General features: G+C 44.2%; 1 protein-coding gene across 1 annotated transcript in view; it reads right to left on the minus strand.

Moving 5' to 3' along the window:
• Nucleotides 1-4351: 4351 nt before the first annotated feature.
• IBA57 (iron-sulfur cluster assembly factor IBA57) overlaps nt 4352-12984 on the minus strand; it is a 30860-nt gene continuing 22227 nt past the window's right edge. The window contains exon 3 of the mRNA XM_077490635.1: nt 4352-4950. Coding sequence (XP_077346761.1) covers nt 4559-4950 — 392 coding nt within the window. The 3' untranslated portion in view covers nt 4352-4558. The remainder of the gene's footprint in view (nt 4951-12984) is intronic.

The raw sequence follows: 12984 nt of genomic DNA on the forward strand, positions 1-12984 counted from the left end.
AGAATTGGCGCCCCATCAGCCTTCTCAATGTCGATAGAAAGATACTGGCAAAGATGTTTTTCTGGCGCCTATCATCAGTAGCAGAGTCTTTACTTTCTTGCCATCAGCACGGTTCAGTCCAGGGTAGATGCACCTTCACATCGGTTTTAGCTGTCCGGGAGGCCCTGGAGTGGTGCAGGGCTGCAGGCTGGGGAAAGTATTTGCTGACATTGGATCAGGCAAAGGCTTTTGATCGTGTTAACCATGAGTACCTGTGGTTGCTCCTTAGTAAGTATGGTCTGTCGGGTGGTTTTGTCGATTGGTTGAGTCTTGTATAAGGGGGCAGAAAGCGTTCCTCTTGTTAATGGTTGGGTTGGCCAGTCCTTTGAGGTTGGCTCCGGGGTGCGCCAGGGTTGTCCCCTGCTCTATGTGTTTGCAATTGACCCCTTCATCAGGAGACTAGAGAGCAGCATGTTGTGTGGGGTACCAGTGGGTCTCCCGGATGAGCCACCATTGAGGGTTGTTGCCTATGAGGACGATGTGTCAGTGATTGTCATTGGGACGGATGAAGTGGAGGAGGTAGTCTCTCTGACATCACGGTATTCTGAAGCCTCAGGCTCAAAGATCAATCAGGAAAAGAGTGAAGTTTTCTGGATGGGAAAGGAAGGTGAGGGGTTTAATCTCCCAGACACCTTTCCAGTGCCCCAGAAAAAAAATGAAGATACTAGGCATTGAATTTGAACCCGTGATTATGGCTTCAAAAACTGGGAAGGCGGGCTGGAAATTGCCAATACTAAGGTGGTCAGCGGAAGCTATCTCTGAGGGAAAGGGTTGATCTGATTAAGACTTACCTGATTCCGATCTTCTTGTCAGCATCTTGCCAGTGTCTCTCTATGCTAGGGTCAGTAGTGCGTTCTTCCAGATGCTGTGGGGGAACAGACTGAACCCCATCAAGAGGAATTTCACCTATCTATCCAGGAGGGAGGGTGGCTTAGGTATGGTCAACCCAGTTCTTTTCTTTTCACTGCTATTTCTCAATTTTAACATTGGTAATATGCTTACAATGGAACTTCGTGGATGGGCAGGCATGTTTAGATCTTGGTTTAGGCCATTTCTACAACTTTGGGAAGAAGGTGGCCAAGTGAAGAATCTCAGGGGTCACGGTGGTCAGCTACCAGCCTGTCACTCCGTGCCTGAAGTTACTACGGCAGTGGCAATTGTCGGCTGAAGATCTCAGATCGGTTCCGAGGAAAGTCTTTACGAGTCGAGTCTTGCATTGACCTTAAAGGATTGCCCAGGCCCAGTTTTGAGGGCAGGGTTAAGACTGATTAATTTGGATAGAGTCCCCCTTAAATTTAGGGATCTGGCCTGGTTGTGCTTCCATGGGAGGATCTATGTTTGGGGCAATTTGAAATTCCACAGTGAGATGGATCGTGGCTGTCCTCAGGAGGAGTAAAGAGGAGACTATGGACCATTTTCTGCTTCATTGCCCTTTTAACATAGAGATGTACAAACAGGTGGGGTGGGCCTTCTGTGTTCCTTTCCTCTCCATGCTGAGTGGGTGTACGGAGCATTTAATACTGGTGGGTTTTTTTTTGTTTGGATACTTTTTTTAGTTAGCCTAGTAGTCCGTTATTTCACCTGGAACGCACGGTTGTCAGGTCTGCACTCGGCATAAAACCCTTGCTGTTGAGGTGGTGGCGTATGACATTTTGCATGAGGTGGGGAAGATTTGGGTGCTTGAGAGAGACAAGCAGGGTCAGGGGGCTTGGCGTTGAGGGGTTTCAAGCCTCCCTGACTGCCAGGAGTCTCTTTCCTGGGTGTGGCTGTCTGTCTTGGTTGCTTGATTCTTTTCCATACAGTGTCCTATCCTTGATGTCAGTGGGAGGAATAGTGTCCTGTCATTGGTGTCAGAGGGAGAAACACATCCAGGATCCAGGTATGTGGGGTGTAACTCAATCCCAGTTTTATTACGCAAAGAACAAAATAGAGAACGTCTATAAAGTGCAATATCCTAAATCGGTATATGAAAAACACTGTATGTTTCTATTGAAATGTGCCAAATGACAGCACGTCTGACATCACTGAGTGTGGAAGGGAGTTCCACAGTCTTACCATTCTGCCAGTAAAGAACCCCCTATGTAGTTTAAAGATGAAAATTTTCTCCTCCAACTTCAGAGTGTTTCTTCTTAAGTGACCTGAGACTGAATAGTTCCTTCCTTGTGATAGGACCCCCATTTTAGATATTTTATGTTGCGATCATATCTCCACTCAAGTGTCTCTTCTCCAGGGTGAATACGTTTAATGTTTGTAGTTATCATTCCTCATAAGTGAGGTCCTCCAGTCCTCTTTTTAGTTTAGTTTCTCTTCCCTGGACTTCCAGCACATCCTTAATGAGGACTGGTGACCAGAACTGGACCACATACTCAAGATGCAGCCAAACCAGCGATTTATGTGGTGGGATTATAGTTTTATCTCTGGAGTAAATAACCCTTTAATGCCAAGTCTGCTGGCCATGTTTGCAGCAGGTTGGCATTGCATGCCATTGTTGATTCTGTGATCTACTAGGACCCCCAAATCCCTTTTTGGGACTGACATCTACTAGGAATTACAGATCCTTGTTCTCCTCTCTCCATCCTGCAGATGGCAGGACAAACCCGGTATTGAATACACGACCCTGGTAATTCACGAATGAGCATGACTGGCTTTACTCCCTACCCATACATGCACAATCTGCTCTTTTTCATCCCTGCAGAAGCTTGAGATGCAAGAGAGAAAGTGGACTACCATTTATCACAGCTTAACAGTCTTTAGAGGTGGTGGCGGCTTTCGGTTTTTGTTTTCTTAGACTAATGCCGCGTACACACGGTCGGAATTTCGGCCAGCAAAAGACCGATGAGAGCTTTTCATCAGAAAATGTGACCGTGTGTATGCTTCATTGGAATTTTACTGGCCGAATTTCCACTAGCAAATGATTGAGGGCAGGTTCTCAATTTTTCAAATGGAAAAGGTTTCGGATCGGATATTCTGATCGTGTGTATGCAATTCCAACGTAATATTCAGGTCTCAGAGAACCCCCACTGGAAATTATACCCACAGGTTACACCATTACCCTGATCAGGGAGCTGTAGAATGTTTTAAATAAGACAGTTAAGATCATAAACTACCGAGAATATATGACACTCAGCAAAGATCTTTTTTTGTTAACACCACCAAAATTAGTTTAAATTATAATCACAAAATGAAAGGAATAATGGTATATCGTAAAGAAAGGCTAACAGTTATAAAAAAAAAAAAGTGTCCCCTTACCTTACCCATCACTGTAGAAATGACTGCAATGGCAGTCAGTTGAAAATTTCTACATTTTGCTGGTCAGTGTAGGTGGGAGACCACTTCACTATTGCTCTAGTTGAAAAAAAGCTGGTCTATGAGATTGGTTATTTCTTGCTCTAGTAACCTTAAGAGGAACCCTAGTGGAGAAAGGCTGGTTTATGAGATTGGTTGCCCCTTGCTCTGGTAACCTCTGGAGGAACTCTAGTTCAGAAAGGCTATGTATGAGACCGGTTGCACCTTGTTCTAGTAACCAAAGGAGGAACCCTAGTTGAGAAAAGCTGGTGTATGAGATTTATTGCTCCTTGCTCTGGTAACCTCAGGAGGAACCCTAGTTAAGACTGGTGTATGAGATTGGTTGCTTCTTGTTCAAGTAACCTCTGGAGGAACCCTAGTTGAAAAAAAGGCTCTCTCATACATAGCCTTTTTTTCAACTAGGGTTCCTCCAGAGGTTACCAGAGCAAGGGGCAACCAATCTCATACACCAGTCTTTCTCAACTAAGGTTCTTCCTGAGGTTACTTGAACAAGAAGCAACCAATCACATACACCAGCTTTTCTCAACTAGGGTTCCTCCTTTGGTTACTAGAACAAGGTGCAATGAGATTGGTGGCACCTTGTTCTAGTAACAAAGGAGGAACCCTAGTTGAGAAAAGCTGGTGTATGAGATTGGCTGCTTCTTGTTCAAGTAACCTCAGGAAGAACCTTAGTTGAGAAAGACTTGTGTATGAGATTGGTTGCTGCTTATTCTAGTAACCTCAGGAACAACAATAGTTGAGAAAGGCTATTTTATGAGATTGTTTTCTCCTTGCTCTATTAACCTCAGGAGGAACCCTAGCTGAGAGAAACTGCTGTATGAGATTGGTTTCTCCTTGTTCTAGTAAACTCAGGGGGAATCTTAGTTCAGAAGGACCGGTGTTTGAGATTGGTTGCTCCTTGTTCTAGTAACCAAAGGAGGATCCCTAGTTCAGAAAGGCTGTGTATGAGATTGGTTGACTCATTGATGCATGAATCTGGTTAATGCATTGGTTGGTCCATTCTGAATGCGGTTTGTGCTGCTTTATTTATTAAGCTTGTAGGACTTAGACTAAAGAAATTAAATAACGCAGTTCCTACATATGGCCACATGAAGGTGCAATAGATAATGAGAAAGAAGGCACGGCAATGTCCTGTAGGCTATAAAAAATACAATACTATTTAACACTCTTTCGATCACAGTGAGATCTCTTAACGTTCAGTAATGTAGTCTCTTCATGGAGTATTTCCAGGCTTTGGCCACCAATGCGGTGTGGAGGCATTCACATTGACTGGCTCCCGGTCTCCTAGTTTTATCTGAAGTTCTACTCCAAGGTGTTCCAGCCTCAACAGGGCAAGACCCAAGTCGCCGATTCCGGCTCTGTATTTACCGGCTGCTTTCCCCGAGAGCGTGACTATCTCCGACTCCTCACACTCAGTTGGCAATGGCGAAGAGAGGCTCACAGGCACCAGCCGCTTGCGGATAACTCCAGTGTGGTGAGTCCGGGCCGTTAGCTCCTGGCCCAAGTAACATCCTTTGGAAAAACTAATTCCATTCATATAAACCAAGTTAGATTCCAGCGGTAGAGCCACCCCTGGAGGAAGGTCCTTCACCCCTTCTGGAACACCTAGAAAAAGAAGCACAAGGTTGGTAATGTTTATATTACTCACATTCCCACAAGTATTGAGGTTCTCCCAAGAAGCTCGGAGGAGGACAAGTGCATCGGTCCAAACAATAACTTTCTCTACCTTTTTTTTTTTAATAAAGATTTTATTGAAAAAAAAATTAAAGCATGAACAGTAAGCTTCATATACAGATAATAAGGGAAACATAAATTGTGTAACAAAGTTTAATGACAGTGCTACTAATGCCGCGTACACACAGGCGGACTGTATGGCGTACTTAGTCCGTCGAAACACATTTCAGCGGACAGTCCGCTCGTGTGTGGGCTTCAGCTGACTTTTTCAGCGTGCAGTCTGGCGTAATAAGTATTTCGGATTTTTCGAAATTCTGTCCGTCGTACTTTGGTTTCAGCGGACAATCCGCTCATCAGTAGGCTAGTTCGACGGACTAAGAATGGCGCATGCTCAGAAAGGATTTACACGGCGGAAGGTTGCATTGCTGTGTATTGGACTTCCTATTTCTAGTCCCGTGGTACGTGCTGTACACGTCATCGCGCAAGCTTTCGACGGACTGTTTGTGCATCCGTGTGTGGTCAAGTCCGTTCAGTCGAAAGTATGACGGACTGTCCGTCGGATTGTATGACGGACTAAGTACGCCATACAGTCCGCTCGTGTGTACGCGGCATAAGGCACACTTATCTAGGTTAGAGCTGCATACCAACTGGGACCATTGTGGTTCACTTACATATAAGTTGTTACACCTATTGGGCCTCATGGGAAGGCTGCCTACCCAGCGGAGCCTTTAGGCTAGCTGAGGAAGTTGTAGGCCTTGCCATGTTACCGGAAACAGCGGGGAAGAATATATGCAACTTAGTAGGGGTATAGTACCACCTAGTGTGTAACTTCATCACCGTTTCCTTCACCGCCACAGATTTGCTGCATTTATGCATGTTGGAGATCATGTTAGACCATGCTTCCGGGGAAGCCGTCACCTCGGTCTCCGTCTCCCAGTTGAGTATGGCAGTAGATTTTTCAGGGAGGTCGAGGCCACCCAGGAAATTATACAAAAGGGAGATTGTCTCTTGGCCCACAACCACATTTAACGTGGAGATATCTTTGGGGCGAATTGCCGTGGCCCACAGTAAACCGGGGAGGATTCCATGCGGGGGGTGCCATTGTGCCAATTGTGCAAGTCTGGCTGAAAGGTAGTATAGCCAGAGGTTTGCTAATCCCAGACTGCCCATGGCCCTCAGTCTATAAATAATTTTTTTGCCCAGTCTGGGTTTTTTATTTTACCAATTTGTTTACGTAGCATTCTATTAGGTCACTCATCTGGCGAGACACATAATGGGGAGGGCTCTAAAAAAAAATAATAATAAAAAAAAAAAAGTTTGGGGAGAATAGACATCTTCACTGCTTGGATTCCACCTAAGAATGTGATGTGGAATGGGCTCCAAGTAGGTTTCTTTATCTTTTGAAATGGAGCCGTTACAATGTTAAAATACGGCCCAGTAACAATATTTTAACAGACAACCGAGTATCAATGTTGCCTCTTGTTTATGAAGATGGTAGGACTTCCAAAAGCTAGAATGGTGTGTTGTCTAAGCCTAGCCTGCTGACCACCACCAATACACTATCTGGACCAACACATAAAAAAGAAATAAGGCCAAAACTGGTGCATAAAAACAAAGCCTCTGGTTGAGCTGTAGTTAGTCACAGTCAACTGGACTTGTTCTGTAATGTGGAAGACAGATGGTGTTGAAGGCCCTCATCCTAGCTCAAGGATAGTTGTTCCAGTATGATGTAGACTGCCTCTTTCACCCATCTTTAGGGATGGGAGACTTTGATCCAGCAGCGGCCCGTCCATACGGGGCACAGCCCCCCCTAATTCAAACGCCGGGCCCCTAATCTACATGCAGGGTGCCAGACGCATTGATTTAAAAAAAATTTTGAAGCACGATTAGAGCCTGAGGCTCTAATTGGCTTCAAAAAAGGGTGGCATCGGGGCGCAGAGCACTGTGCCCTGAGCCCACCGAGTTGTGTGACAGTGGTGAATTAATATTCACCATCGTCTTCCTGGTTCTCCTCCCGGCCAAACAGGAAGCGGGTCCCGAGACCCATCATCCGATTGGCTGAGAGAAGAAGTGATCCTATTGGCCGCCAAGGAGGGAGGAGACGCAGGGGGAGCCGCTGTGAAGCCGAGGTGGAGGAGACGCAGGGTGAAGCTGCTGCCCGCGACCTAGATGGGCTAAGTGCGGGGCTGCTGCCCCCTCCAAAAAAAAAAATATACCATCAGCCACCACTGCTTTGAACACATCAGTTTTCCACGTAATGTTTCATAATAATGTCGTTTTAATATCTCTACCTTGGCCATCTGACAATAATTCACACCTTTAGCCATGTGAATCAAAGAATTAACACCTAGGCAGACCTCCTGACACCAAGGATGGTATTATGTGTCTAGAACAGGGAGGTGGAGGTTCCACAGCTGTCACATCTCCCATCCTGTTCTTGGCCCATCAACATCTACATGTGCCATGGGGACTGGGTTAGGGCAGTCAGTCATTCTCAAGTGCGGTTCCTCTAGAGCAGGGATCCTTAAACTACGGCCCTCCAGCTGTTGCGAAACTACACATCCCATGAGGCATTGTAAAACTCTGACATTCACAGACATGACTAGGCATGATGGGAATTGTAGTTCCTGAACAACTGGAGGGCCATAGTTTGAAGGCCCATGCTCTAGAGGTTGCTAATGGGATTTCCTTAAGCCATGTTTAACGGATCTCTCATTTAGTGGTGCCTGCATAGTTCCAGGTCCAATGCTACTTGGCAGAGCCAACTACATGTCACCACTGGCATTAACCACTGGCAGACCGCCTGCCAATGATGTACTGCGGAGAGGCGGACCACACAGGCAAAGCGACATACTGGTAGGTCACTGCCTGTTTCCAGGTTTAGGCCCCATTCACACCTGAGCGTTTTGTAGCTTGAAGCCTGAAGCTACAAAACGCAGGAGGGGAAAAAAATCCATTATTCTCAATAGGAGACGGTTCACATCTCCACTCCAAGTCGCCTGAAGCTCAAAAAAGTTCTGGACCGTTTTTTGTCGCTCGAATCGGGCAGATTTGGGCGTTTTTCTTCTTTTTACATTGGTGACCTTTTTCCCTGCACAAAATCGCGGCAAAAAAGCCAGCAAAATTGCGGTAAAATCGTGCCATTTTTTGCATGAAAACACTATGCTTAGGTGTGAATGGGGCCTTAGTGCACGCACATGCACGCCCCTCAGCTGATGCCCGCCGTGATTGTACATAGCGGGAGTCTGTCAGCAGAGGTCCCAGCCAATGATTCATTGCTGGGACCTGCTGAACGGCTGTGTCCAATCGCAGCCCAGAGGCCCTGTGTTGACAATCAACACAGGGCTCTGTACAGAGGGAGTGATCCATCTGTTTCTTATCCCTGCAAAAATCAGCACACATTACACCCATTGATTACCCAAGATATTAACCCCTTCCCAGCCAGTGTCATTAGTACAGTGACAGTGTATAGTATTATCACAGATTTTTGTATTAGTGTCAACTGGACACTAATAGAGAGGGGAAACTGACATTACAGGCGCGGGGGTTAGGACGAGGTGGGGGATGTGTGAGCGAGCAGAGCGGAGACAGTTTCACTCTCACACAGTCCCGCCTCCGCCTAACCCCACGCCTGCAATAGACAGAATGCGGGTCCAATGCTGGGATGTGTTCTGTCTATTACAGGCGTGGGGTTAGGAGGAGGCGGGGCTGTGCGAGAGTGAGCAGAGCGGAGACAGTTTCAATGTCAGCTGTTACAGTGTGTTTTACCGCCCGGTAATCCCGCGACTCTCCTCTAACTCCATGCACTCTTCCACCAGAACGGCTCTCGACCAACTCTGCCCGCCGGCGGTTTTCGCGCCGCCCCACCCCCTCCCCCAGGCAGCCCAGCTTCTCGCCAGCCCTCATTTTCCACTCGCAAAGTGCAAGTGGAAAATTTGAGGGCTGGTATCAATATGAAATGGAGTGTGCCAATTTTATAACAAAAAAATAAAAAATTCAACTTCACATTCTCAATCATGAAAAGGATTTTTATTTTTTTTTATAAAGTAAATGCTGGAAACTACTTTAGTAGTGAGAAATGAACACCTTGCAACTTCACATCTCAGATCAGCCCCAATTCATGTACCTTCACACCTCAGATCACTGTCCCCCGGCTCATCTGCCCCACCACCCTGCTAACCTGCCCCACCAATGTACCCCCCTTTCATGCCTGCCCCACCACTGTACCACCCTGCTCATCTGCCCTACCAATGTTCCCCCTTTCTCATCTGCCCCACCACTGTACCACCCTGCTCATCTGCCCCACCAATGTTCCCCCTTTCTCATCTGCCCCAACACTGTACCTCCCTGCACATCTGCTCCACCACCGTACCCCCCATGCTCTTCTGTCTCATGGCTGAACCATCTTCTCATCTACCCTAACACTGAACTTATATGTTCATCTGCCCCACCCCTGTAACCCCCTGATTATCTGTCCCACCAATGTACCTCCTTTCTCTTCTGCCCCAACACTGAACCACCCCCCCCCCCCTCCGCTCATCTGTACAACCACTGTACCCACCTGCTCATCTGTCCCACTGTTATACCCCCTTCTCATTTCTTCCACCACTGTACAGCCCTGCTCATCTGTCCCACCTCTGAACCCCTCCTACTCATCTGCTCCACCGATGTACCCTCTTCTCAGCTATGATATGTGTGATATGCAGAGTGGTGAAAGGAAGTAGAGATGAGACACATCTACCTGTCCTGGCACACTCATCCTGCTGGTCCACCTCTGGCATCCAACCCACATGCTTGTATGTGGTGTAATGGGATGTATGCGAAGTATGCAATGCGCATCCATTCCATATACTTGTATGTGACAATGATGAGCTCAGGTCAGGGGCATTGAAAACAGGGGGGGGCCTGTGTGAAGGATCATAAGTTGGGCCCCCGCAGCTGAGAAAAAGTGGTTGGGTGCGATATTCATTGCGCTGAATAATGGCTGTGGCCTAAAGGGACAAAAAGAGTGCCGGGGATCAGTAGTAAGTGACGCAAAGGTTCAGGAATCATTGGAAACAGGGACCATCTACTCTATCGATCTGTATCTACTCTATCCATCTCTCTGCTGTATCTTTCTATTGTATCCATCTATCTATTGTATCTGACTAACGTAGCTATCTGTATCTATTTATCTACTGCATCTATCTATCCATTAGCTACTGAGTACAGCCCAAACTGATCTTTCAGTTTAAAGTGGATGGGGGGGGGGGTGTATTTATGTGTAGCAGCTTCATAAATATCTCTGGAATCCCTAAGATAAACCCTCCGGGCCTCAAAGCTTTACAAAACCAGCTGCAGGCCATATATTATCCAATAAACAAATACAATGAAGATCCGGCAGGGAGAGCGACACGTGTAATGAGCGGAGGTGGCAGTTGGGGTGGGGGGATTGTTGGGGGGGGGCGTAAACAAGAACTTTAGCAGAAAGAATTAGCTGCAAGAATCTCCAAAAGATTTAAAGGAAAGGAAAATGTGACTCATCCAGCTGGTCTCCAACCCGAGACAGGACTTCGGTTTTCAGTGGGATTGGCCACTATAGAGGTCACACCAGGCTTCCTACACCATTATAATCCTATCACAGTTCTTGGAGTGACACGGGAGACCCCGTAGACAATTTTTTTTTTAAAATTAGCTATTCTGTATAGAATTATACATTGTGTTTCTGGAGAGAACTGATAGAGAGAAAGACAGAATGAACAGGTGGCATGAAATCTGATACTAGATTTATGGCCTTCGTTTGATGCCCTTGTTTCTACTGCCCTGCGAGGCCTTACTGTAGAGCCCTCCCCCACACCTTTTCTCCTACATGAGGGCCTCCACGTAAGCATCAATGTGTAATCAGTGGAGGTGCCGCTGATTACAGATTCCTGATATTTACATGCCAGCCCTGAATAAGTCATGTGTTCTAGGACGCAACGCGTAGAGCGGAGCCCGGCAACGTCACTTCCGGTACAGAGTGAAACCTGAAGTGGGTTAAGAAACTGTTTTTGGCATACTATAAGATGGTCCTAGATATGCTGATTATCACATATACTAAGTTGAGTGTAATTCTTTTTTTAACCATTTGCCAACCAGCAACGTACCTGGTAGATCACTAGACTTTAAGTGGTTATACCGGGAAGATGGTAGCAGCTGCAGGCTCTCTCTCTCTCTATATCTATAATCTGTGGAGCTTTTTTTGTAGCTCAAACCGAGCATTTGACACGGTTTTAATCTCATAGAAATAAATAAAAACGGGCCATTTGTGCATTTTTTGCGAAATTTTCTGCTCAAATTAAAATTTTTGAAAAATAGTAATATATGAATATATAAAATGTAAAATAAATACACTAAAAATCATAAATTAGTAAAATAAATATATAATACATTTAAAAAAAATTAGTTAACCTCTAAACATAAAAATTAATACATTAATAATAAAATTATTATAATACAATAAAAACACCCAAACTCCAACATAAAATACATTATTAATAATACTACATTTTGTTCAGTTATTTATTATTATTATTTTTTTAAAGGGGTAAGGGTTATTTTTTTTGTTACTTAGTATTAAATACATAAATAAATTCAATAATGTATTTATTATTATTCCTATAATAAGAAATAAAATAATAAATAACCCTAGCCCCAACTCATATTCCTAACCTAAACTTGATAATCGTTTTCTCTGTTGTCTAAAAAAAAAAAAAAAAAAAAAAAAAAAAAAAACACACCAAAGATCAAAAACCCTGCATACAAAAACATGCAAGTCATGCATAAAAACTTATGGGAAAAAAAAAACGGAAAAATGCTCAAAAGACGCTATGCTCAGGTGTGAATGCAGCCAGAAGCAATCCTAGCGGCTAACTAACTGCTGGACTGCTTTTACAAGCAGCAGGAGGGGACACCCCCCTCCCCAGGAACCCAGAATCAAAAACCTTACATCACTGTCCGCGGGAAAGTAAACGGTACCATTCGTAAAAATAAAAAGCATTTAATCTCGCCGATCTTGGCGTTTTGAATGCTTTCAAGGCCAAAAAGGAGGGATCTGGGGTTCTTGCAGTTTGCAAACTGATTTTCCAAAAAAAGCATGGTGGGATGGGGGAGCTTGGTTTAACTATTAAAAAATGAATTAAATAGCATTTGTGTTTCTCAGATTCAGTGTAAAGTGTTGCACCTCCCCATCGCAACATAGCTGTGGCTCAGCGCCTTTCACTTGAATGGGTTATTTTAGGCAGAATGAAACAGAAGGTATAATGTTGGCTTTGGCCAAGGGAGGTAAAAACGTGGCTGAACTGCCTTTTTTTCTTTTGGCAATATTTAAAATCACCACTGTTTTTTTTTATACTTTTTTTGCTAAATAATTTAAAAAATGACCAAAAAAAAAAAAAAAAATGTATTATAATAAATTACACACAATATATATATATATATATATATATATATATATATATATATATATATATATATATATATATATATATATATATATATCTATCACATTTTTTAAAATTTATTTTTACATATTGTCACCAGTGGAGTATGGCGTCATCATATGACTGGTGTGGCAGTGATCAGGGACACTGACTGGTGACAGTATGCAAAAAAATAAATAATGCTAATAATTTTTTTTTTCTTACTTTTTTTTTTTTAAACCTTTTCTTTTTTTAACACACTGTGACCAGAGCAATACAGTGGTAACATAGTAACAATGTACTACTCTGGGGAAGTGATCAGGATTTTTTTTTTCTTTTTTAAATATTATGATTGCTTAACCAGTGAATTTCACTGTTACAAGCAACAATTTTTACGGAATGAAGAATGAAATTGATTCATTAAGTGTTTACTATCGTGATTAGCTGTGATTGGTCACAGCTAGTCACATGGTACAAGTAGGCGGTGATTGGCTCTGTGCCATGTAATCAGTGTGACCAATCACCG

This window comes from Lithobates pipiens, unplaced genomic scaffold, assembly GCF_037356315.1.
Source record: "Lithobates pipiens isolate NorthernLeopardFrog02 unplaced genomic scaffold, aLitPip1_a1.2 Scaffold_19, whole genome shotgun sequence".
Lineage (NCBI taxonomy): Eukaryota > Metazoa > Chordata > Amphibia > Anura > Ranidae > Lithobates > Lithobates pipiens.